The sequence below is a fragment of the Brassica napus genome, chromosome C6 (genome assembly GCF_020379485.1).
Source record: "Brassica napus cultivar Da-Ae chromosome C6, Da-Ae, whole genome shotgun sequence".
NCBI lineage: Eukaryota > Viridiplantae > Streptophyta > Magnoliopsida > Brassicales > Brassicaceae > Brassica > Brassica napus.
In genome coordinates, this window is record NC_063449.1 from 36859713 (window position 1) to 36885943 (window position 26231).

The following is a 26231-nucleotide window of genomic DNA, read 5'->3' on the forward strand; positions in this document are numbered from 1 at the left end:
TCTATTTTATACCAATGAAACAAAAGATGGTTTGGTAGGCTTTGCAGATGCAGGCTACTTATCTGATCCACACCATGGTTGGTCCCAAACTAGTTATTTGTTCACTCATGGTGGTACTGCTATATCATGGCGTTCCATGAAACAAACTATAACAGCCACTTCATCTAATCACTCAGAAATTCTTGCCATGCATGAGGCAAGTCGTGAGTGTGTATGGTTGAGGTCTATGACCCAACACATCCGATCAGATAGTGGAATGGTCAAGGACAATGGTCCGACCATCATATATGAAGATAATGCTGCTTGCATTGCTCAACTCAAAGACGGGTATATCAAAAGTGACCGAACCAAACATATTCTACCCAAGTTCTTTTTTACTCATGAGTTGCAGAAAGCTGGAGAGGTCAACGTCCTTCAGATCCGGTCTAGTGAGAACTCAGCCGACCTCTTCACCAAGTCATTGCCCACCAGCACATTCAGGAAGCTCACGCAGCAGATTGGCATGCGAAGACTCAAGGACCTTCGGTGATGTCCAAATCAGGGGGAGTAATGTGTGTTGTACTCTTTTTCCTTTCTCTGGTTTCCCTTTTACCACATTGGGTTTTGGGTTTTCCGGGAGAGGTTTTAATGAGGCAATATTAGCATGTTACAAGTCCTATATGGTTATGGCATCCAAGGGGGAGTGTTATGATTCATGAAGTGGATGGTCCATAACCTAGACCATACAAGTTCAAGACTAGAGTCCATTGGAGGTTTACATCCAGCCACATGGAAGACCCATTCAACCTTAGTCTTTATGAGTTTGACCATGTCATTATGTAGAGTATCTTTGTAATCAATTCTCCTTTTGACTCCACCTTGTATGAACCACTATATATAGTGGTGTAAGAAATAAGAAATACACAACACATTCTCACAAACCTTCTCTCAAATCTTAACAGCATCAATAAAAACAGCCTTCTTTTTCGCTGTTTAATCAAAGTAGTCTTTTGGAGTCGCGTGTAAGGGAGCCCCGACGTCCGGTGGCGCGTCCGAGCGCGTACCGGCGCCGATGGCTCCCTTCCTTTTCATTTCGCTCAAGTCTTCGAGTGGTTGCTCCGATCTATCGTTTCTCTCCGACATGCTGGCGGATCTGGGTTAGGGTTTTGCTCCGGGAAGAGCTCGGCCCTCTGCAACTCTTCTTCCTCTGGATTCACGGCGAGGATGTAGGATAATCAGATCTCCAGTTCAGCGTCGTTTTGGTCCGGGATGTAGAGAATCCCATAGCTCTAGCATAGCCGATAAAGATCCTGGATTGTGGAGGCTTTTTCAGCTCTGTGGCGCCGGCTAAGCTTCTGGAACGTGGAGGCTTCTACAGTTCCACTGTTGCCGGTTTTGACTCCGGGGGGGGGGGGGGGGGGGGGGGGGGGTAAAGGTGTCTTGTGCCTTGCGTTGCCGGCTTCTGGCCCCTTAGTACCGTTCTAGGGTTTGGTTCTGTTTCTTTCAATTGTTTTTGTGTGGTTTATTAGTTAAGTGAATCTGGTTCGGGTTTGTTGGATGAGATCTCGTCGGAGGACGATGGAAGCTCTCCGGTGGAAAGGGTGATGTTTGAGCGAAGCCTTCTCCTTGGTGTCTGTGTTGAACTATGGCGGATGAGATCTCGTTTACGATTGATTCTCTCCGAGATTATACGCACTTGGGAGGTTGGCGGTCGCGGTGAAGACGGTGTGGAGTTTATGAGTTCCGGTGTGGCTCGGTGAATCGGTGGGTGGTGTGGCTCGGTGAATCGGTGGGTGGTTCTCCGGTGGTAGTCGAGGCGGAGGTGATGCTGCGGTTCGCGATGGAATGCGGCCGACATCTCTTTCTCTCTTGGGCTTAGGGTTCTGTCTTGGGCTTGAGGTTTTTGTGTTTTTCTTAGCTGGTCTTTAGCTTGTTGGGCCTTGTAAGCATGTTGGGCCTTTGGGCTTTTATTAAATAAACTCTTGATGCGAAAAAAAAAATAGATGTTAATATGGATTGTTACATTTTATCAAAGGGACTACCTATTTAACATGAATCAATAACACTTTACCAAATTGAGTAGTATTGGACCGGTACCTTTACAAAAAATTATGGGCTTTTTGCAAATATGACTCAAAACTTGAAGTCAAACACAAAACTAACCCATGTTTTTTTAGAATTTTGACTTGCCTCTTTCACCCCTAAAGTTTAGAATATTCATGAAAATGCCATCACATTTCTTTTTTTTGAAAATGCTTATTTTACTCTATCACCGTCATCTTTCTCAGTTATTCACAATATTGCCATTGCCATCAATACACCAACCATCATGAACAACCAATTTAAAGCTCTTAATGCACCTAAAAATCGATTTACACTCTTTCTTTATCAATTCTTATGAACCAAAAACAACATCTCTTTACTTTCTCTCCACATTCATCCCAAAAAAATCCAAGATTTTGATTCTAAAAATTTTATGGTTCATAGAGCCATTTAAACTTACGATTCTTGGTGGTTCACTTTTGTTAGAGATTCTTGGTGTTTGGAGAAGACTTTTGTGTGCTAAACAAGTTATCTCACCGGTTGAAACCATGAAATTAGTTTTTTTTCCAGATCTGTTCTTCCAGACGACTTCCGGGAAAGTCGTCCAGCTGTAGACGACTTACATGGAAGTCTTCTTGTCAATGCAAAGGTTAATTTTGCAATTGACTTTTCAATGTGTTTTTCTAGACGACTTACATGGAAGTCGTCCATCTTTGTTTGTTAAAAAAAAATCGAGATGACTTCCATGTAAGTCGTCTAAGGTAAACGGGTTAGTTTTGCATTTGACCGAATTGTGTCAGAAATTTAACTTTTCCTAGACGACTTACATGTAAGTCGTCCAGTAGAAAATTAAAAAATCAATATTTTGTTATACCTAGACGATGTAAGTCGTCTCAGGTTAGTTTTGCAATTGAAAAATAAAACAAAAAAATTATTTTTGTCTAGACGACTTACAAGGAAATCGTCCATCAAACGACTTCTACGAAAGTCGTCCATGATTTTATTCCGAGAATCTGGTCAAACCTTGCTTATCTTGGACGACTTCGTCTAGGTATAAAAAAATATTAATTTTTTAATTTTCTACTGCACGACTTACATGTAAGTTGTCCAGGAAAAATCAAAATTCTGACACAATCCGGGTAAATGCAAAACTAACCTACTTTCCCTAGTAATTTTTTTAACAAACAAAGATGGACGACTTCCATGTAAGTCGTCTAGGTTAAAAATCATTTGCAAAACTAACCTAAATGGACAAATTTCTAGAAGTCTACCAGACGACCTCCGTGGAAGTCGTCTGCGTCAATGTTTAATAAACTTTCATTTTCTCTAAAACTATAAAGACTTTTTAATTTTTTTTTTGTTAATTCATGTATATTAGTCAATATTGGGGCTACTGAATGAAATTTATAACTTAATTGGTGATATTTATAAGGTTACCAACATTCATGCTTAGTAAAGTTTCTAGCTAATTGAGAAGACTTCTGTGGAAGTTTTCTACGTTAGTTTTTGTAAATTTGTTAAGTAAGTTTAAGATATGTTTATTTAGTTTTCAAAAGTGTTAAGTAACTTCAAGAATATCATGTAACATGGTTTAATTTGTCTTCTCAGATCATAAGAAATACTTTTTTACCTTATGTATCTAATGAAAGTGTTTTAACTTTGAACTTATGTAATGTTTTATCTTTTGTGAATTTGACTAAGTTTTCTTGAGATTTTTTCTCCCTTAGTTGTAATAAATTTGATTAATTTTTTTATGTTATTGTGTTTTGCTATTGAAGTTGTATCAATAACTTCAATTATGTCAAGTAATTTTGGCAAGATAATGTCGTGGAAATGAACATATTGACCAATTTTTTTCATTAATATCTCTTCAAATTTACAAAAAATCACAACTAAACGAGTACACATGCAAATCACAAAACATACCACAAACAAAACCATTATAGATCATTCCTCTACAAAGACAAGCTTAGACTCCACTTGATATGGAAGAAGACCCCGTCAGAAGACTTCCTGGAAGTCGTGTGGAAGACTTCGTTGAAGTCGTCTGGAAGACTTCCTGGAAGACTTCTTTGAAGTCGTCTGGAAGACTTCCTGGAAGTCTCCTAGCGCATTATATTTTAGAAGACTCCCGAGAAGACTTTCCATAGGTCTTCCAAAGTCTGATTCAGATCTGAAAAACATGTATATCAAACCCAGATGTGTAAAACATGCATATCATATCAAAAAAACGTTCAAATGGCTTTAAAACAGAGAAAATAAGTGGAAAATTAGATAGACATACTTTTATAGAACACACAAACTACATATCCAAGTGGAAGATGAGAACCATCTGATTAAAACCTGCAACAAAAAGATAGATTAGTGAGAAAGACATGAGACAAAAACGAAAAATTCATATAAAGTTTAGTGTTTTCAAGTCAAAGAGATTAGAGTGGGTTTGAAGAGTTTTAGTTTGGAAATAAGTATGAATTTTATGCAAGAGGAGGTTACTAAATGAAGAAAAATCAACATAAGAACTTACCAAAACGCTCAGATCTATTATGAAAGGAGGACATGGGAGAAGACTCCGTTAGAAGACTTCCTGGAAGTCGTCTGGAAGTCTTCTAGTCCAGAAGTCTTCCAGAACTGAAAAACCTGCATATCCAAATCCAGATATGAAAAACCTGCATCTCGAAAAACGTTCAAATGACTTAAAAACAGAAAAAATGAGTGGAATATTAGATAGATCTACCTTTATAGAACACACAAAAATACATATCTAAAATTAATAAATCTACATTAAAATGAGTGGAAGATGGGAACCATGTGATGAAAAACCTGCAAAACAAGATAAACTAGTGAGAAAGACATGAGGCAAAAACAATAAATTGATATAAAGTTTGGCGTTTATAAGTTCAAAGAGATTACAGAGAGGTTGTAGAGTTTTAGAACGAGGAACATACCATTTTTGTTGCAGCCATTTGAGAGGAAGAGAGAGAATGTGTAAAAAAAAATTTATATATGGAGACAAAAATTCCAATAAGGTTAAATATTTTCGATCAGAAGACTTACTAGACGGCTGACTTGTACGTCGCCCAAAAGACTTCAATATTTTTAGCAGGAAACTAAAATATTTTTAGCAGGAAACTAAACTATTTTTAGCAGAAAACTAAAATATTTTTAGCGGGAGTTAGAAGACTTCCCAGACGACTTACATGTTAGTCGTCTAGACCCTAAACATAACCCCTAAACTAAATTAACTAACTAAACACTTCGTAAAATTAAATTAAACTTAAAAAGTGTTTACTATACACGAAAATAATCACATGTAGATAAAAATTTAATTTTTCAAAAAAATATTTAAGCTTTCCAAAATCTAACCCTAACAATACATACAATACTACAACATATGTTGCAAAACCCTAGACCAAATAATATCATGATTCGCTACTTTCACTCATCTATGTTGAAAACAATTCAATTTTATTATATCTTAATTTATATCACTGAAAACTGTTTATAATTACATGATTTTAATTTTTCGCTTATCAAAATATTTTTTACAAAATTTATAAATTATTTTTAAGATCAACTATACCAGACGACTTCTGTGGACGTCGACCTGAAGACTTAACAGAATCTCAGAAGACTCAGAAGACTTAGCGGAGATATATTCGTAAAAATGAGTTCTGTTTTTTTGTTTGGTCATAAGGGGTTGACTGTAATTTCACAAAGCTTTTGGGTTACTTTTGCATTTGATTTAAGTTTGTATATATTTTTGCAATCAAAATCAAGTTTTGAGTCATATTTGTTAAATCTCCCGAAAATTATAATGCAATACGCTCAAATAAAAGTATGTGTCTTATTCTTCATATAATTTACAACTAAAACTATCGCATTAAATCGTGATGTTCAACGCTCAAATAAAAGTTTGTGCCTTATTCTTCATACTATAATTTACAACTAAAACTATCGCATTAAATCGTGATGTACTAAGTGATTGTTTATTTGCCAATGCTCCGAACTGAACAGAATCAGACACGCAATTGCACCATGCACTTCCTCCTTTTGTCATTTTCCTTAAGTCATCTGTATTAGTATTAAATATTATTAATTTATTTGAATCAATAAGATGTCTTCAGTTTCACCGGTGTTCCCTCATTGGTAAGACACTGAAATAAGTTGGTGTGGTGAAATTTTCAACTAATGTTGGGAAAGGAAACAGAATTCAGAAAATAAAGATGCACAGGATCCCGTTAATATCAACAGAAATATATTTTCAAGTTTACTGTGGTTAACATATTCGACCCCATGGCCCGATTTTGGCGTACGATGTCGAACAAACAGCACGTGCATGCTACTCATTTTACTATAGCCACTTACACGCGCGTTGCTCCATTATATGTCGACAATTTCAGAGCAGATAGTGAGTGTGACACAGCCAATAGTAGCTAATTTAATAGGCTTGCTTGGGCCTTGGGGTCCGGATAGGCATAAATCCTCATCAATATACTATAAGAAAATTCATTTGTTCAACAGAATTATTATGTTTATATATAAGCGAAGTAAATAGAAACCAAAATAATCGTTGGAGTTTATCAATTTCATGAATTTTTACAAGATTTTTCTGAAGATTATCAACGGCGTATAAGTTGATACAGTACATCTTTTTTATTCCGAACAATTTGTTTTATTACAAGTTACTGACCGTTTATGCTTTTGGCTGAAAAATACAAAACAGTTTACTCTGATTGGATTTAATTGCATTTATGGTGGACCTTGGACATTAAAAGAGGATGGTAAGGGCATCTGCATCAGTGAACTCCATGGAGAGTTTACACAGTTTTCGAAAAAAAAAATATTGAAATAAACAAAAGCAATGAACCTGCATCTTGGGAGTTCACTGCACTGAACCTGGATCATCACTGTAGCACGGACCCCACGACACGTGGCGGCCCGCGATTGGTCCGATTAATATTTTTTTTTTAAAAAAAAAGAAAACCAAAATCAAACAGGAAAAAAAATAATAATAAAAAAATACTTTGTGAACCCTTTTGATAGGGTTCACTAACGCTGATGCTCAAATGAGTGAGTACTGTATAAATGAACAAGTGAATTAAATGAAAGGGAGTGGAGATAACACAATGTTCTCATATTCAGCCTAGACCCACAATCGAATCGATAAAACTGGCAATATATAATCCGATTTGGATTTTTAAAAAAATCTGTTAATTAAAATCTGATAAAACTAAAAAAATAATTGCTAGTAACATGAAAATTTTACCTTAAAAGCACACAGATTAATTTCCAACAATTTACCTAATTTAAAATTTAACCAAAAAACATCAATAAGAAGAATTCCATTAAATGTGACCTCTTTCTCATACTTTGCCATCCCTGAAGTCCTTCACCAACCGTAAATCTCGAAATACCAATCTGGCTTTGGAGGACGCAGTTTGTTCAAGCTAATAGAAAGATATTTAGATAATCAGATTAAATAGCCATTCATCTTCTATGATTTAGCAGCAGAGTTCACTACTAGCAAGTAGCAACGAGACATGGCTGAGGTTGCATGAAGGACCAAGGAAGTGAGGCCAGTAAGAGAGGCGTTGGCATAAAACTCTTTGTCGGGCGGTGTCCTAATTAATGGTAGTTACTCCATTCGGAGGTTGGTTAAGAAGAATCTCTCCTAAATTCTCGTAACAGAAAACAAAGCAGAGAGATAAAAGAGAAACGATGGGTTAGAAGGATCGAAGCGTAGAATGGAGAGATTTGAGGAAACGGCGTCGTAGCTTGTCCTAGGGCAGAACTGTCACTGTTGCTCAAAAGCACTAGCAAAACGAACTTAGAACACACGTAGCTTTCGCCTTTCAGGCAAATTTCTCAGCCCTTTCCTTTTAATTTTCTCATTTATATATGTAGCAAATTGAAACTAACAGTTCCTACAAACAAGGAAGCAAAATTTAAACATGGAATTGAGGAAAATGTGAGACATGAATGAAGCAAGTATAACAAAAATCACAACAGCAGCCCTGGAGGAAAGTACTGATTTTGGTGTAAAAAAGCTTGATTAGAGAAAAAAATGGCTGTTAAGGCTGTCAAACCTTCCAAAGCCATGAAAGTTTTGACACCAATCGCAACTCATAACAGCAGCCCTAGAATTTGAAGAATGCATAATTTGTTGTATTTAATTTCTCTCTAAACTCTTTGATTGCACAAATTAAGAATATGGAAACCATTTGAACTCCGTATCTCTCCAGAATATGGAAACCATTAGGCGACTGAAAGTAAAAAAAAAAAACAAAAATAAATAACGAGTTCAGATGTCAATGTGACATCCTACATCTCGCCAAAAACATTCTGAAACAAGAATGGAAATCTTGAAATTTGACTAGCTAAATTTTCTTTAATTTTTTCAGTCTCTAATCTCTATTGCTTTTGCATTTTATCAAGACAGAAAGTTGATTTGATGAAATCCAACCACTACACGGCTACACCATAATTATTTTAAGGAGTCCAAGAAAATTGCCACAAATTAACAAGAAGTTGCTTAATACAAGAGAGTTCTGAAAATATAATTTAGCACACGATCATGAAATTACACACCTTTTGCATCTTACTTGCATAGTTACTTATACGCAACTCCATAAACATGAGGTCTAATTATCCAAGGGAAGCTATACATTGCCGGAGTGTTGATCTCAGCGCCACCACTAAAACCAGCACCGGCAATGTATAAGCCGGTGTTTCTTGTCAGATGACATCCGTCTGCAACCACTTGCTGTAGTGGATCCAATACATTTTGGACATGCCTGAAAAAAGTTCCATCTGCACCCCAAAAACACAACTTTTGGATTAAATTTGTATAACATATTGATTTCTAGGCCTATGATGTGAAAATGTGGTTATACCTTCAGCCGCTACGTGCTCGATGAACAGAAATATCCCACCCGGTTTCAGAACCCGCTTGATCTCTGAAAATAATACTTGGTTGAAGATATTATCAGATGATCTCTTTTGAGGTTTATGGGAATTACCTTGAAGTGTTTGCTTAACATCTGGGACAGAACACAGGACAAGTGTTGAAATGACTGCATCCACAGAGTTATCATCTAATGGTATAGCTTCTCCTACCTGGTGACAAACAAGATCAATAGAAAAGTAAGATCAGAGGATTGTAATGGGAAGAAAGGTCTCTGATATAGACATATGACTATGGGTAGTTGAATTAGGGTACAATTAGAAATATTTAACTAATAAGTTTTGCTATCTTTAATATATAAATTATGGTTGATTAAGATAACTTTAATCTCCAAAAAGATTAAGGTTAAGAGGAGGCTTATCATAAATTTTCAGTTTAATTATTGTGTGAATAAAAAGATTCATATCAGCTCACAGTCAAACATTTTATGTACCACACGACTTACTCCTTGCATGAATCTAAAGTTTTCAGGTTTCAGTCCGGCTTCTCTAGCAGCTTCGCAAGCGTACTTTTCCATTTTCTGATTTGGGTCCATACCGAAAACGCAGACGATTTCATTACTTGCGTAGTACTTCAGATTAGGACCTGTACCAACACCAATCTCCAGCACTCTTTCTCCTTTAGCAGTCAGATTATTATTAGGATAAGTCTTAACTATATTTAGTTAATCATGGTTTAATTCTGGTTCTTATCGTTATAGGCTTATTCTCTTGTATAAATACTCAGCGTTTGCTATTCTAATAAACAACACAAAGTACTTCTTTAAACACTTATATGGTATCAGAGCAAAAAGATTCATAAACCCTAATTTTTTTCTTCTACCCCAAGAAACATGGCAGACGCTATGTCTTCTACAAATATATCTTCTTCTAATACTACTGCTCCTTCGGGAATATACTATCTACACCCTTCAGACAATCCTGGATCTTTAATCGCATCGGTTTTGCTCAAAGGAGATAATTATACAGAATGGGCTACCGAACTCTCCAACTCGATTCAAGCAAAGCAAAAATTAGGTTTCATTGAAGGAACAGTTGACAGTTCCGAAACCTTTTACGGAACCGGATCTCTCTCGATGGCAAGCTACAAACTCAATGATAGTCGGTTGGATTAGAACATCCATAGATCCGAAGATTCGTTATACTGTGACGTTTGTTCCAGAAGCTCATAAATTATGAAATAATCTTCAACGCCGTTTTTCCGTTAAGAACGGAGTTCGTATTCATCTACTTCGTGACGAGATCAATACATGCCAACAGGATGGTCAGACGGTGATCGAATACTTTGGCCGCCTCGCGAAACTCTGGGAAGAACTAGACAATCTCAAAACTCCTCGGTTGTGTTCGTGTGAAGCGGCATCGGAAATAGAGAAAGAAAGAGAAGAAATACGCGTTCAAAAATTCCTTTTTGGCCTCGACGAATCGCGTTTTCGAAACATCCGATCACAGATCATTGATGAGGATCCTCTACCAGATTTAAACAATGTCTACTCCAGAGTAATCCGAGAAGAGTAATATAATAACTCTGCACGGTCTAAGGATGTGAAAACAGAGGCAATTGGTTTTCATGCTCACACCGATACACCTCCGGTTGACTCTCTTCAATCTACAGCCGTGACAAATCGCTTCAGTGATCCTAACAGAACCTGTACGCATTGGTCTCGGAAAGGACATGACAAATCCAAATGTTTTCTTCTTCACGGGTTCCCTGACTTGTGGTATGAACATAAAAATACCTCCTCTTCAGGGGGTTCTTCCTCTGGTTCGTCTCAGCGTGGTCGAGGAGGAAGGTATTCAAACAACGGCAACCGTGGCCGTGGGCGCTCCAATTCAGTTAGAGCGGTTTCAAACAATACAACTTCAACCAATTCAGCAAATCAACTAAGTGATCCAATCGGTCAGATAACTCAGCTTCTACAACTACTTCAAAACTCAAAGTCGACCATATCAACGGAGAAACTATCCGGTAAACCAACACTCAAAGATGTCATTATTGACACTGGAGCCTCTCATCATATGACCGGAGATATCTCATTACTTAAGGATGTGGTTGATATTTTGCCTTCCTCGGTCAAGTTTCCAAATGGCTGTGGCTCGCAAGCAAGCAAAAAGGGCACGCTAGTGCTCAGCGAACATTACTTATTGACTGATGTTTTATATGTTCCTGATTTTAATTGCACACTCATCTCTGTGTCGCGATTACTAAAGCAAACTGGATGTATTGCTATCTTTACTGATACTTTATGTGTCTTGCAGGGTCGTTTTACGAAGACCCTGATTGGAACGGGTGAAGAACGTGAGGGGGTCTATTACTTTACTGGGGTCACAGCAGCACGAGTACATCGAACTGAGTTAAAGAATTCTTCAACATCAGAACTATGGCATCGACGGCTACGACACCCATCTTATAGGGTTTTATCGGCTTTACCGGTTTTAGATAGAATGGTTTTTGATTCAGAACAAGCTGAGTCTTGTGAAATTTGTTTTCGTGCTAAGCAAACAAGACAAGTTTTTAATGATAGTTTTAATAAAGCTTCTGCGCCTCTTTCTCTAGTACATTGCGATGTTTGGGGACCCTATCGTACTACTTCTTCCTCTAGTGCGAGATATTTTCTTACTATTGTCGATGATTTTTCCAGAGCAGTCTGGACCTACTTGATGTTAGAAAAATCAGAGGTTGCTCAGTTGCTTCGCGAGTTTATTGCCTTGGCCGAACGTCAGTTTGGGAGGCAAGTTAAAACAATTCGCTCAGATAATGGATCAGAATTCCTTGTCCTCAAGTCATTCTTCAGACAACTTGGTATTGAACATCAGACTTCATGTGTTGATACTCCTCAACAGAAAGGACAGGTTGAAAGAAAACATCGTCATATTTTAAATGTGGCCAGAGCATGTCTTTTCCAGGCATGTCTACCGGTCTCATTCTGGGGAGAGAGCATCCTTACTGCAGCTCACCTTATCAATCGCACACCTTCTCAAGTCTTGAAAGGGAAAACACCTTACGAAGTCTTATTTGGCAAGAAACCATACTTTGATAAGCTACGTGTCTTCGGGTGTCTATGCTACTCTCATCGTAAGGCTAGGGATAAGGATAAGTTTGGTGATCGTAGTCGCAAGTGCATATTTGTTGGATATCCTTATGGTAAAAAGGCATGGCGTTTGTATGATCTTACTACTCACGAGTTCTTTGACAGTAGAGACGTTGTCTTCTCTGAACAAAAATTCCTTGGTGTTGACTCTGAAGAATATGTCTCTCCACCGCTTAATACGTATGATCTTAGTATTGATGATTGGTTGCTACCACCTCCTCTGGTTGAGGAGCATGCTGCTTCTACTGATCAGTCACCTCCTCCGGATCAATCTTCTCCTACACAACCAACGGAGACATTGTCTCCAACGACGACGACTGTGCCTGCAGCAGAGCCATCGTCTCCTTCGAATGAGGTTGTTCCATCCTCACCGTCTCATGTATCTCCTGTGAACTCGGATATTAAACCCTCTGGATCTCCTGTGAACTCGGATATTGAACCCTATGGATCTCCTGGTATTCCAGAAATTCTTGGTCGTGGTCAGCGACATAGGACACCTTCTGTTCTATTGAAAGATTATGTTACTCACTCTGTTTCTTCGACCCCCCCTCACGTTCTACCACCTTCGGATCAAGGGTCTTCACTAACGGTCTCAGGTATGACTCCATATCCCATCTCAAGTTATGTGTCTGATCATGCTTTCTCAGATACACATAAAGCTTTCATGGCTGCTATCATCAATGATGACGTTCCGAAGAGTTTTAAAGAAGCTGTTAAACACAAAGAGTGGAACGAGGCCATGTTTAAAGAGGTGGATGCTTTTGAAGTGACTGATACTTGGGATGTCACTGATCTCCCACCGGGCAAGAAGCCTCTACGCAACATGTGGATCTACTCCAACAAATACAATGCACTAGGTGAAGTTGAACGCAAGAAGGCTCGCTTAGTTGTTCTTGGTAATAATCAGACAGAGGGAGAAGACTTCTCGGACACGTTCGCACCAGTGGCTAAATCAACTACGGTTCGTATTATTCTAAAGCTTGCTGCAATGAAGAACTGGATTGATCACCAAATGGACGTCAGCAACGCGTTCTTACATGGCGACCTTGACGAAGAAAAATATATGAGGCTACCGCTAGGTTTCACTTGTTCGGATCCTAACAAAGTATGTAGGTTGAAGAAATCTCTATATGGCTTACGCCAGGCCCCGCGGTGTTGGTATTCTAAACTCGAAAAGGCGTTGCATGGTTTTGGTTTCTCCAACGAATATGTCGATCAATCCATGTTCTCCAAAGTCTGTGGTTCTACTTGCATACATATTCTTGTCTATGTAGATGACTTTTTCATCGCTTCTAATGATGCCACTGCTCTTCAAGAGTTTAAGGACTATCTTCAAAAGTGTTTCCGCATGAAAGACCTTGGCAAGCTAAAGTACTTTCTTGGCTTCGAGGTGGTGCGTAATGCTTCTGGTTTCTATATCTCACAACGCAAATACGCGCTTGACATCATAGCTGAGACTGGTCTGCTCGGAGCTAAACCGTCTCCTGTTCCTATTGAGCTCAATCATCAACTTGGACAGGCTCAGGGAGCTCTGGCAAATACACAACAGTACCGGCGACTTGTAGGCCGTCTGATATATCTTACTAACACACGCCCGGACCTTGGTTATACTGTTCATATTCTCTCGCAATTTATGCAGAAACCGCTTCTACCTCATTGGGAGGCGGCTCTCCGAGCTGTCAGATATCTCAAGGGCACACCTGGTCAGGGTATCTTCTTGAACTATAATGATGATCTTCAGGTGAGTATTTACTGCGATTCAGACTTGTCTGCGTGTCCTCGTACGCGACGTTCTTTGAGTGCCTATATCACATTTATTGGTGAATCTCCGGTGTCATGGAGAACAAAGAAGCAAGATACTATATCTCTTTCATCTGCAGAAGCTGAATATCGAGCTATGTCGGAAGCTCTCAAGAAGTTAAAGTGGTTAAAAGGTTTTCTAGGGTCGTTTGGTTTTGATCATTCTACTCCGATGAAACTATTTTGTGATAACAAGTCTGCCTTACACATTGCTGCCAATCCAGTGTTTCATGAGCGTACTAAACACATTGAGAGGGATTGTCATCATGTATGTGACGCTGTCAAGGCCAAGATGATCACTACTGAGCATGTTACTTCCAAGAATCAGTTGGCGGATGTTCTTACTAAGGCCTTGCCTCGTCCTCAATTTGAGAATCTTATGTCCATGTTGGCTGTTCGAAATCTCACAATTCCAACATGAGGGGGAGTATTAGGATAAGTCTTAACTATATTTAGATAATCATGGTTTAATTCTGGTTCTTATCGTTATAGGCTTATTCTCTTGTATAAATACTCAGCGTTTGCTATTCTAATAAACAACACAAAATACTTCTTTAAACGCTTATAATTATCGAACAATTTCCTCTTGTAACCGGCGATCTTATCAATTAACACACAAACACAAAACAAGAAACTCTGGTTGTGAATTGAAACCTCAAGAAACGGATTAAAGAGTGATGAATCCATGTCATAAGACTGACCTCTGCTTCATAAGATCGCATTCCTGTGCTCAAGAATCAAGCAAAAAGCTCCTTGTACCAATCTGGCCTCTGATGCTGAAATGTTCCCAAAACATCCTAGTGCAGATAAAATTTACTCAATAATACATTTTCCCCACATATCAAGTGAAATGGCTCTAAAAAATATTATGTTCAATCAGAGTACCAGACTTGGCATTTGAAGACAACCCGTTAAATCTTTGTCCCAAAAGAAACATATTCTTTACTCGTAATCGAGTTAGGTTGCTACACTCAAGATGTATCTAGAAAAAAGGATAAAAAGAAATATAAACCACCTTGGATCGCGAAGCATTAGGAGAATAGATGGGAAGCCAGGGCTTCGTCGGGCTAGCTGCTTCAAGGAAATGTTTTCTTCCACATGAACAGCCTGAAGGACTGTGGCTTTTTAGATTGTCCGCACGAACAGGATCTCGTGAAGCTCTAACTACTTCGCGAGGCGGGTATTTGAGCGACGAAACCAGTGAGAAAGGCCTTGAAAACACTCAAGTCTTCATCATCATCATATTGGCCACAACAATCATACAAATCTCAGACCAAGTATTTATGTGAATCCAGGATTGACTTAAATCTTGGTGCACCAATAAAATACACATTCCTTATGTCTTTTAGAAAAATGTGTTTAGTAGATAAAAAAATATTTTATAAAGAAAAAACAAGAATATCAGATTTTAAAGTTATACAAATAAATATTTACAAATTATAAATTATTCATTCATATAATCAATATGTAAACTCTACCTGTATATTCTTTTTAAGTGTTTTTATATATTGATTGCTTTTGTTCACAGCACTTTACAATTATCTCTGGATTTCTAGGAAATCTAATCTAACCAAGCACATGGAACTCAACCTCGGACGGTGCAGACTGCAGAGTTGTAAATTTAAAACTATACAATAGTTATCTTATACAAAATTTGACCCAAAAAAATTCAACAAAGACACTCATATATCATTATTAAACTTATCTGTTCTACATATATAAAATAGACAATAACCATTATTTAAACTTTTTTTTCTTAACATCATTTAAACTTGTTGTTTTGAATTACCATTTAAACTTGTTTATATCATTGAATATGTACAATCATCATGCAGGATCATCGTCATAGCTATTTATCTAACTAGTCGTTTCAATATATTTCTCTAATATATTAACACACGTTTTTGTTTTCGTATTTTCTAAACAACGTTTATGTAAATCCTCTCACTACAAGAAAACAGCGGTATTCTGACGGACATTCCGACGGAAAATGAAATCTTCCGAATTTCCCGAGGAATTTCCTCTGAATATACCGACGGAATTCAGAGGAAATATCAATCCGTCGGAATATTCTTATGAAATACCGAGGAAAAATGTGTTCCTCGGAAAAACCGATGAATTCCGAGGAAATAATATTCTTATACTCGATCGATCGATGCGTTTTTGGACATATATCCATCGATCGATCCGTTTATAAAAAAACGTTCGAGATTTTGTTCATTCAATCTATTGGATATCCACATCGATCGATGGGATAATCTAATTGACCGATCACATTGTTACGCTTTGGTCCATCTTGGTGATCGATCGATCCATTTTGGGATCGATCGATCACATTGTTACCCCAAACCCTATTTCCTCGGAAAAGCCTCGGAATATTCCGAGGAAATTCCGAGGAACACTTGATATACTCGATCGATCGATGCGTTTTTGAACATATATCGATCGATCGATGCGTTTATAAAAAAACGTTCGAGATTTTGTTCATTCGATCTATTGGATATCCACATCGATCGATGGGATAATCTAATCGACCGATCACATTGTTACGCTTTGGTCCATCTTAGTGATCGATCGATCGATCACATTGTTACCCCAAACCCTGTTTCCTCGGAAAAGCCTCGGAATATTGCGAGGAAATTCCGAGGAACACTTGATATACTCGATTGATCGATGCGTTTTTGAACATATATCGGTCGATCGATGTGTTTATAAAAAAACGTTCGAGTTTTGAAACCCCAAACACTAGTTCCTCGGTATTTCCTCGGAATATTCCGACGGAATTCCGAGGAAATTCTGAGGAAATAGGGTTTTTAAACCGAAAACAACGTTTTGCGGTTTGAATAACACTTATATAACCCTTATTAAGTGTCTTAGACTGATTATGAAGTCAAAAATTTGTTCCTTACCTTATAATAAACACTTTTCCGATTGTATGAACGAAAACCCCACAACATAAGAGAAACACTTATACACTTTAATGAACGGTAAAGAGAATACTTTCAATTCGTTTTGAAATTTGTTATTTCATGGTTTATGCTCATCTATACAAAGAATCCTCAATTGTATGCATTACAATTGTATAAGAAATGAAATACGGCAAAAAAAATTGATGTTTTGAAACCCCAAACACTAGTTCCTCGGTATTTCCTCGGAATATTCTGAGGAACAATATAAATTAATAGAAATACATGCACAGGATATTCTTTTTCCTCGAATTAATGAAAGTATTCCGAGGAAATTCCGACGGATATTTAAGTGGCCGTCGGAATTTCCTCGGAATATTTTCATTTAACCAGGCAAACAAGCCGCCAAATATTTCGCGAAAATTGAAATTGAAAATACTGAGGGAATTCCGACGGAAAATATCCGTCAGACCCAAGGTTTTATAAACTCGAAACGCATCTTCTTCCCCATTTCTCTCTTCTTCCTCTCCGGCGATCTCTCTCTCCTTCCGGCTTTCTCCACCTTCTCTCGCGACGATCTCTCCGGCGAATCCTTTCCATTCCCTTACAAATCATGTAAGGACCCTATCCCACTCTCTTAGGTCCTATTTGTTAGGTTTTTAAGTAGATTTGATGATTTTAGAAGTTTTTTGATAGATTTTTGTTAGGGTGATTGGGTAGGATTGTGATTTGTTGTGTAATAGGTTTAGAATTGTGATTTGGTTGTGTTGAATTGATTTAGAACTTTTTTTATAAATTGTTTATTATTTTTGTATTTACAAAACGTTTTTTTCTATATAAATTCGATTTTACAAAACGTTTTTTGTATATAAATTCGATTTTTGGATTTATAAAAGATGATTTCATATTTATAAAAATATTTATATTTATTAAAACTAATATTGTATTTATAAAACATTTTTTTGATTTATAGACACTATTTTTTTATTTTTTTATTTATAAAAACAATTTTGAAATATACAAACCGTTCTTTGTATATAAATTCGATTTTTGGATTTATAAAAGATGATATCATATTTTAAAATTAATTTTGTATTTATAAAATATTTTTTTGATTTATAAACACTATTTTATTATTTTTTGTATTTATAAAAACTATTTTGTATTTATAAAAAGATGATTTCATATCTATAAAAATATTTATATTTATTAAAACTAATTTTGTATTTATAAAACATTTTTTGATTTATAAACACTATTTTATTATTTTTTGTATTTATAAAAACTATTTTTGTATTTATAAAAAGATGATTTCATATTTATAAAAATATTTATATTTATTAAAACTAATTTTGTATTTATAAAACATTTTTTTTATTTATAAAAACTATTTTATTATTTTTTGTATTTTAAATATGTTTTCTATTTCAATTTTAATATTATATTTTCGAATTTCAATTTTAAAAAATAAATTTATAATTTTTTTTTTAATTTTGGAAATATTCCGAGGAAGTTTATCCCTCGGGATATTCCGACAACATCTTCCTCGGAATATTCCGAGGAATTTCCGACGAACTTGTGGTCCTCGGAATTTCCTCGGAAATTCATTTCCTCGGAATTCCGTCGGAAATATCCGAGGGATTTCCGAGGAAAGATGAATTTCCGAAGAGTTCTTTCCGAGGATTTTTTTCGTCGGTATATCGTCGGAATAGCGTTATTCCGACGACATACCGACGATTTTTTTCCTCAGTATGCCGCTGTTTTTTTGTAGTGTCTCTTTCGTTTGAGTATAATAATTTACAATTTGGCAAATGATCCTGGTTTCTGATTGGTATTGTTCCACATCAGTTACGCAACGAGAAAGATTAATTAAGTTATCTTTTTAGTACATTATATATGTGTACCTAAAGCTCATTAAGTAAGTTATCTTTTGAGTATAATATTGGTGTGTACATCTGTCACATGCGATAATATATATACGCAATGTCTCCTTCGGATGGGATTTTTTATTCATTAATTTTCATTCAATTCATCGTTTATTTCAATTCGATCCAAAAATTCAGATTTATGTAAATCTTCGAAACAAAGCAAATATTAAAAATCATTATCCGTTAAAAACAAAACAAATTAAAAATACTAAAAAAAATTGAGTTGGATATCCGCTTTGCTTCGAATTCTATACAAATAGATGAATACCTATAATTAAATAGAAAATTTTATGTATACTTTTATGTAATTATCATTTTGGCATATAATTTTATTTATAGAATTACTTATAAAAGTTATAAATTAAGAATTTGGAATATAATTTTTGGATATCCTTATCTTTTCGAAGCAAATCAAATCAAAATATTAAATACCTGTAATAATGGGTATTATTCGATCCATACCCACCCCAGTGGCGGAGCCAGCTCTATGGGCGGTGAGTCATTTGACCCAGGTGTATTTCAGGTAAAAACTTTTTTTTTGCTTATAGTTAAGAAACAAAACTGGAAAAATATTGCAAAAAATATGTTATTGACCCTTATGATTTATTTCAATTAGTAATTTGACCCTCCTAAAGACTTCCTCTAGCTCCGCCACTGACCCACCCTACTCTTTTGGGAACCCGACTATTGAAAATGGCATCGGTCTTGAAGATTAAAGTAAGTTATCTTTTGAGTAAAATAATTCGTCTGTACCGAACACCACATTTTGTCACATGCGATGTCTCTTTTGGGAACCCTTGAAGATGTGCTCGCGCTTGAACATCTTGGGTTTTGAGCTGTACTTCGGACACTGAGGGGATGTATTCAACTAGGAGTTTGAAACGATTTATATTAAAATGATAAATCTACTGTTATTCAAATATGAATTTAAAAAAATATTTTAAAGTTCAGTATTATTGAACTTATCATTTCGTAAAAAACTCTGAATGTTTGAAGAGAATTCTTTAGTTATAAAAATAAAAATTTAAATCTCATTGTTTTAGATGAGATTCTAGAGTGTTTTAACAAAAATCACACCAAATTTTTCAATCCCCCTACAATCTTCTACAAACTCATTAAAAGTCAAATCACTTCAAATTACATATACACCCTCCTTAACCCCCAAAATACATCTCAATAATATAAAATATAATTGATATTATTACAAAGCTTTTATGCTAAAATATAAAAATTAATTTTTATTTAATTATTATGGTCTGCCGATGACCCGCAAGTAACCCCCGCATACCCGAACAAACGGAGTGAATGCCTATATACTAAATTTTATGTGAGTTATGCAAATCAAATTTTTCTGACAAAAAAAATCGCTAACCAGTCATGAAAAGGGGGGGTCGATCTGACCCGCTTCCCCGTAGTACACACAAAATGCTGCTAGAAGAAAGATAAAAAAGAAAGAAAGTATAAACTACCTTGGATCGTGCAGCATTAGGAGAATGGATGGGAAGAATGAGATCCGTCGGGCTAGCTGCTTCAAGAAAATGTTTTCTTCCACATGAACATAAACTTGTTGATGAAGAGCCTGAAGTAATGTGACTTTTTAAATTGTCCGCACGAACATGATCTCGTGAAGCTAATTGCTCTGCGAGGGGAGTATGTGAGCAAGGACACCAGTGAAGAAGGCCTTGAATGCACTTGGGTCTTCATCATTATCATCATAATGGCCATACAATCTTAACCTTAAACCTCTAGCATTGTCCCCACATTTATAGTCTTATCTAGTCTACAGGATACCTCCAAACGCTCGATTTGTGTCACATGCGATAATTCATGCGAGATATGCATTCGGAAACTTTGAAGATGGGCTCCGGCTTCAATATCATGGGCTGTACGTAAGACACTTAAGCACCCAAATATCCTTATACTAGGTAATAATTTATACTAGAAAATAATATGCCCCTTGCGCCTAATGTGATTATTAATTTCGTTATTTTTGATAAAAAGACATTAAATCTGTTTAATCTGGATAATGGTTCGGTTTTAAGTTTTTCTTTTGGTTTTTAATCTTCTAAAATATAACTATTATTTTTAATTAATATTCATTTTAGTTTATTCGGTTAAAATGTTTGATTTTTTGGTTTTTTCTGTAAAACCCAAAAATTAATATTATTTGTTTATTTTCATGTTATGAATTTTAGAAAGTCGTCATGTCGAACCAATGGTTTCATATAATAGTTTCTAAACAGATAATAGTTTAAGAAAAAGAAAAGAAAATTATTAAGACAAATCATTTCACTACAATTTGGTCGGTAATGAAAGAAGCATTAAGAAAAAATAGTTCAACTTTCAAAAAATTTAGATACTTCAGTTGTGGTGAATACTTAGTTACAAAGTGCTCACATCAAGGTGCACATGTATATGTATGTAAAAAGTATATAGAAATAGTTGACAAATATATTGTTAATCAATATTAAATGATATTTTTGTTCAAAATAATACATGAAAGATAAAATTAAAATTCATTTAAAAAAAAAAAGGCCTTGGCATTAGTCATTTTTTCATATAAAGAAAATAAAATTGTATCCGTAAATAGGGGTGGGCACGTATCGAATATCTGGGTATTTGGAAGCATTCGTGTCGATTCGATCTTTAGCCACTTAGATATTCGGTTACTTAGATATCCAAAATATTTTAAAATTTTAAAGAATATCCGATTTGATCCGTAAATAAAATAAAATTTTAAAAATAATTGAATTTTTTTAATAATAACATTTTATTAAAAAAATAAAACATAATTTAACTTTTTTAATTCTAATACCTAAAATAATAAATTTAATTCATAAAAATATTGTAAAACTGATATAAAGTATAATATATATAACACATATATATAATTCTTTACATATATGTATATATATGCATATAACAGATCGAATTAGATATTGGTTCCTAAAAATATTGGTATTTTTGATTTGCTTCTTTTTGGATATTGTATTTTAGTATTTGATTTGTTTCGTAGAGTTACGGATATCTAGATTTTTTTTGTTCAAATCAAAACGGATAATGAATCGAATCAAAATTTACGAATAATTCTGTTCAACTTTATCCGTAAACAATAAAAATAATATATATATATAGTTTGGCTTTTGATTCGTTATCTATTTTTATTCGAACCGAAAAATCCACAGTTTTATTGGAACCATGTATGTGAGTTTTATATTTAAAAAAAAAACGCAAAGTACATAGTGTGAACACATTTGTGAATATAGTGTGAACGCGTAAACATATTTTTTATCAAATCATTGTGAGGCTGCCACGTGTCTATTATAATGTGAATGCATTTATTATAATGCTTCTCTTTTAATTTATAAGAGATATTAATTGAGAAACATTACAAAATTGTTTTGTAACGTGTCACCATGAAAATGAAATTCATAATTTTTAAAGAAATAGGTTGGTCCAACTTAACTTATATTATAATTTTTATTAAACTAACTATTAAATTGATAAATAGTGTACAAAAGAATATTTTCGCATTTTCTTTAAATAAAAGCTACAGAATTGCCTAATATGGTTAATGTATATATGACAATTAATGATTACGAATAATAAATATTTGATAATAATTTTTGTATCTCAGCTATTTTTTGTTTAATTTTATATTATTAAAATATATTAAACAACCACATTAACCATATAATAAAAAATATTTTTTTCTTATACGTTATATTTTGAATTTTTAAAACGACTATATATTATTAAAAACGTTAAATGTCTCACACTAAGATTTTGTGATCAAGGTTTAACTTTTTTTGGTAATAACAAGATACAAATGATCATAAATCGTATGAATATGAAGTCTCATTTACTAGACATTCATATTATATATTAATATAGTTTAAAATTAAAGTATATAACATAGAAAAATATTTAAATATGATAATTTCTAAATTTGTATTGAAAAAGTATTGAAACCTTAATATTTTAAGTTTGAAATTTGTATTAAAAAAATCACACATTATAAATTTTGTGTTTATCATAAGTATGAATTTTCAATAATAAATATTTATATTAAAATATACTATATATCTATGTTCATGTCATTGCAATTTAGTTATATACCATATAAAATAAATAAAATGATTGTTATGACTTATTTACCAAAAAGTATCGTAAATAAACAAGATGTATTGTTTTGATTTTTGTCTTTACTCTAATTTAATTATATACTTAATACGTAAATAAATACAAATAAATAATAATAGATAAAAATTAGTTTTATATATAACATTTATCTCGCGCCTGCGCAATTGCGCGGATTGCTTAATATCTCAATAATTTAAGATAATCTAAACGTAACACAACATCAGCCATATCCAAAGATCATATGTCTTTCGTTCTCTCTGTATATATACACACTTATGTACCTTTCGATGCAACATGTTCTAAGAAGATGAAACTTTCTCCTGGTCTCAGCAACTCGCTTGATTTCTAAAATTATCATATAATATATATAAATATTGCACATCATTTTTATATTATAAAATTTTGATTATTAAATATTTTCAAATAAAAACAGTTGAATTTATTGGGATTTAGATAATTAAACAATAAAATAGTCGTTAAAAGTAACTACAGTTTTTTTATCTGAAAAAGGGAACTACAGTTTAGTTTTGATCTCTACGAAAAAATGAAAAAAAAAATTCTATTTAATAAAAAATGATTGTTTATAGTGAGAATAACCAGAGCGTCTAGTAAGTTTCATGAGAGAAATTGAATGTTGTTTATTAATTATTTATCATCATTTAATTCGTAACTATACTTGTTTTGTCAAAATTTTATACTTAGCATTACATACATAAATGTACATATGTGTGGGATACAAAAGTGGGGGGCCCCACCAATAAGGGGGCTCCATGCAAATGTTTCGTAACACTCTGTTCAAGCCCGGCTCTGCCTGAAAAGGGTTGGTTTATAATATGTTTATGCATAAATCAGCTATGATGCTTTTATTACTAGGAATAAAGAATTTACCTTTGAGTGACGTCACCGGGGCGGATCTAGAAAATCATTTAGCATGAGACATGATATATATAATAAAAAAATATTAAAATATAAATAACTTAAATGATATTATTTAGCAAATTAAATTATATTAAAATTTATAAAAAAAATTATATTAATCATTAAAACTCACATTTTTATTTTTCCAAGTCATATGAAAAGGTAAACAACTTTTCTAATTGTAAATAATTTAAATAATATTATATAGCACATGATAATTTCATTATGAAATACATTTATTTATTTTATTACTTATTTTAATCTAAATATTAAAAATAAACTTAATAAAACAACTTGTTAGAATACCTTTATATGAATTATAGTTTTCACTTTGTCAAAAACTAATATTAGGAAAGGGAAAGAATAGTAAAACAGAAAGATAGTTTTAGGTAGCAAAAAAAAAGGAAAAAGAATCGAAAAGTGTAGATAATTATGAAAAACACACAGTATTTCGTGGGATGCGAACCGAGCTGGGTGGGGCACAGTTGAGCTATTTCAAGCACCATCAGCCGTAAAAGCTAGCGATTCCATTGGTACATGAAATTTGTACAAGGATTTAATTTTATTAGTATGTGGCTCATGCCCCACTCTCCCTGTACGTGGGTCCGCCCCTGGAGACAGAACATAGAGCAAGTGTCGCAACGACTGCATCCACGGAAGCATCATCTAAAGGTATAGCTTCTCCTACCTAGTAGCAGACAGAGAAGTAACATCGGGAGATTATGAAAAAGACACTGTGTATGATGCAAACAGATAGTTAACCAACACTTACTCCTTGCTTGAAACTAAAGTCTTTGGGTTTCTATCCTGCTTTCGCAGCTGCTTCGCGTGTGTACGTCTTCATTTGGGGATTTAGATCCAACCAAAGTAGAGTTATATTCACGTTAAGAGCAACGTAGTTATCTCAAATTAGGATCTGTTTCAATACAAATCTCCAGCACCTTTTCAGCTTTTGCCTTTAGTTTATCAAACCGCCTTAACCTTGAAATCACTAATCACAACTTTGAGACTCTTGTGAAAAATCAGTCAAAAGAAGGATGCAAAACCCAGCTCATAAACATACATACCTCTTTCCAATAAGATTGCCTCACTGAGTTTAAAACCAAGGAGTTAAACAACCTAATATACCTCCGGCCTCTGCGTATGATGTTCACCTGGAGCATCCTGATGTACATACCAAATTCTTAACACTATCAATATCTCTTCTGATACAAGAAGTCACTCAGATCAAGAAATAAACTTCCAGAAGCAACAAACTTCTGCACAGTCAAGATCTTATGAAAGCTATTGAGATAAGGATGTCATTAGATTACAGTTAGGTTACATACTTTGAGCCATGTTAAGCCAAGAAGGAAACAACAGCAAAAGAATAAACCACTATAAAGCTTATTATGTCACGTTCACATTTAAAAGTCTTATATAATTGCAAGACAAAACAAATTGACTCCGTTACCTGAAATGCATCTTTGTGTCAGTACTTTTGACCACAAAAGCACTGTAAAGAACAGACGTAATCAAGACGGTAGAAAGAGGAGGGCGCTGAGAACTTCGAGGAAAGCAAGTATTCTAGGAAACACCATTATTGTTTTGTTTTGCTCCTCGAGAGATCTCTGAATGTTTGATCACAATCTGTTGTTGTCTTTTGCGTCTGTTGAACTTTTCTCTTTGGCTTGACCTCTCATCTCACTCTTCTCACGGCCAGCCCCTCCATCATCTTTGTTACTCTGTTTTTGTTCTTAGTTTTTGTCTTGTGTTTTTATCATCACACACTCAGACGCTCTTTACTCTCTCGTTTATGTTTGTTCTTTAGTATATAAGAGATTAGTGTCAAACCGACCAGAAACAAGGAGAAACACAAACAAAAAAGTGAATGTTCACTTTACCTGTGGTTTTAGGCAGAGGGCTTCTAACGAACGTTTTGGATTTTGTCCTTTGTGGGAGATCAAGTGCACCACCAGATCGGAAGTTGAGTTTGGTTGGAAGAGCCGTTGTCTTTGACCACCCTTTCAAATTGAAACGAGGAAATTTACAACAATTTTCAATAGAGTAGGGGAGCACCTTCAGACTTGAGCATCCACTAAGATCCGATGTATCTAGATAAGTGGCATTCCCAATAGAATCAGAAGATCCACCAGACTTGAGCATAGGGATATCAAATGGGTTTACTGACCATGCATGGGTTAGCCAGGTCCAAAACCAAATGGTCTGACCATATTAGATCCAAAAATCAAAGTTGTCCAATTGGACTGAAATCCATTAACTCCCAAATTAGATGGACAAAACCATTTGAACATGGGCTTCTAATAAACCTAAAAAATATAGGGTTTTCTAAGTTAAGAAAAAATTTGAAAATAAAAATCAAACCTCAAAATCATGTTTTACCGCCAAAACCTCAAAATCACGTTTTTCCGTCAAAACTGCAAATTACGTTTTCTCGCCAAAACCACAAAATCAAATTTTCC

General features: G+C 34.8%; 1 protein-coding gene and 1 long non-coding RNA gene across 3 annotated transcripts; both read right to left on the reverse strand.

Moving 5' to 3' along the window:
- Positions 1 to 8447: 8447 nt before the first annotated feature.
- On the reverse strand, positions 8448 to 11149 carry LOC106397518 (putative methyltransferase-like protein 7A). 2 transcript variants are annotated; one of them, XM_022694846.2, is made up of 4 exons: positions 9432 to 11149; positions 9042 to 9138; positions 8916 to 8978; positions 8448 to 8832 (listed from the first exon to the last, which is right to left on the reverse strand). In XM_022694846.2, the coding sequence occupies exons 1-4, from the start codon at positions 9519 to 9521 to the stop codon at positions 8633 to 8635; spliced, it is 450 nt and encodes a 149-aa protein (XP_022550567.1). In that variant the 5' UTR covers positions 9522 to 11149; the 3' UTR covers positions 8448 to 8632. The 2 variants fall into 2 exon arrangements, with proteins under 2 accessions (XP_022550567.1, XP_048616086.1); XM_048760129.1 differs by having other exon boundaries at positions 8916 to 9138.
- A 12737-nt stretch (positions 11150 to 23886) lies between these two features.
- LOC111202258 lies at positions 23887 to 26079 on the reverse strand. The gene is made up of 4 exons (XR_002655155.2): positions 25653 to 26079; positions 25223 to 25573; positions 24542 to 24933; positions 23887 to 24457 (listed from the first exon to the last, which is right to left on the reverse strand). It is a non-coding gene; the product is annotated as an uncharacterized LOC111202258 (long non-coding RNA).
- Between the last annotated feature and the right edge of the window lie 152 nt (positions 26080 to 26231).

Coding starts and splice junctions, on each gene's coding strand:
- LOC106397518 (XM_048760129.1), bottom strand. CDS start 9,521: ATGGACCCAAATCAGAAAATGGAAAAGTACGCTTGCGAAGCTGCTAGA. Junction 9,139..9,431: donor ACTTTAGATTCATGCAAGGA/GTAAGTCGTGTG, acceptor GTTTGTCACCAG/GTAGGAGAAGCTATACCATT. Junction 8,833..8,915: donor CGAGCACGTAGCGGCTGAAG/GTATAACCACAT, acceptor TTTGGGGTGCAG/ATGGAACTTTTTTCAGGCAT.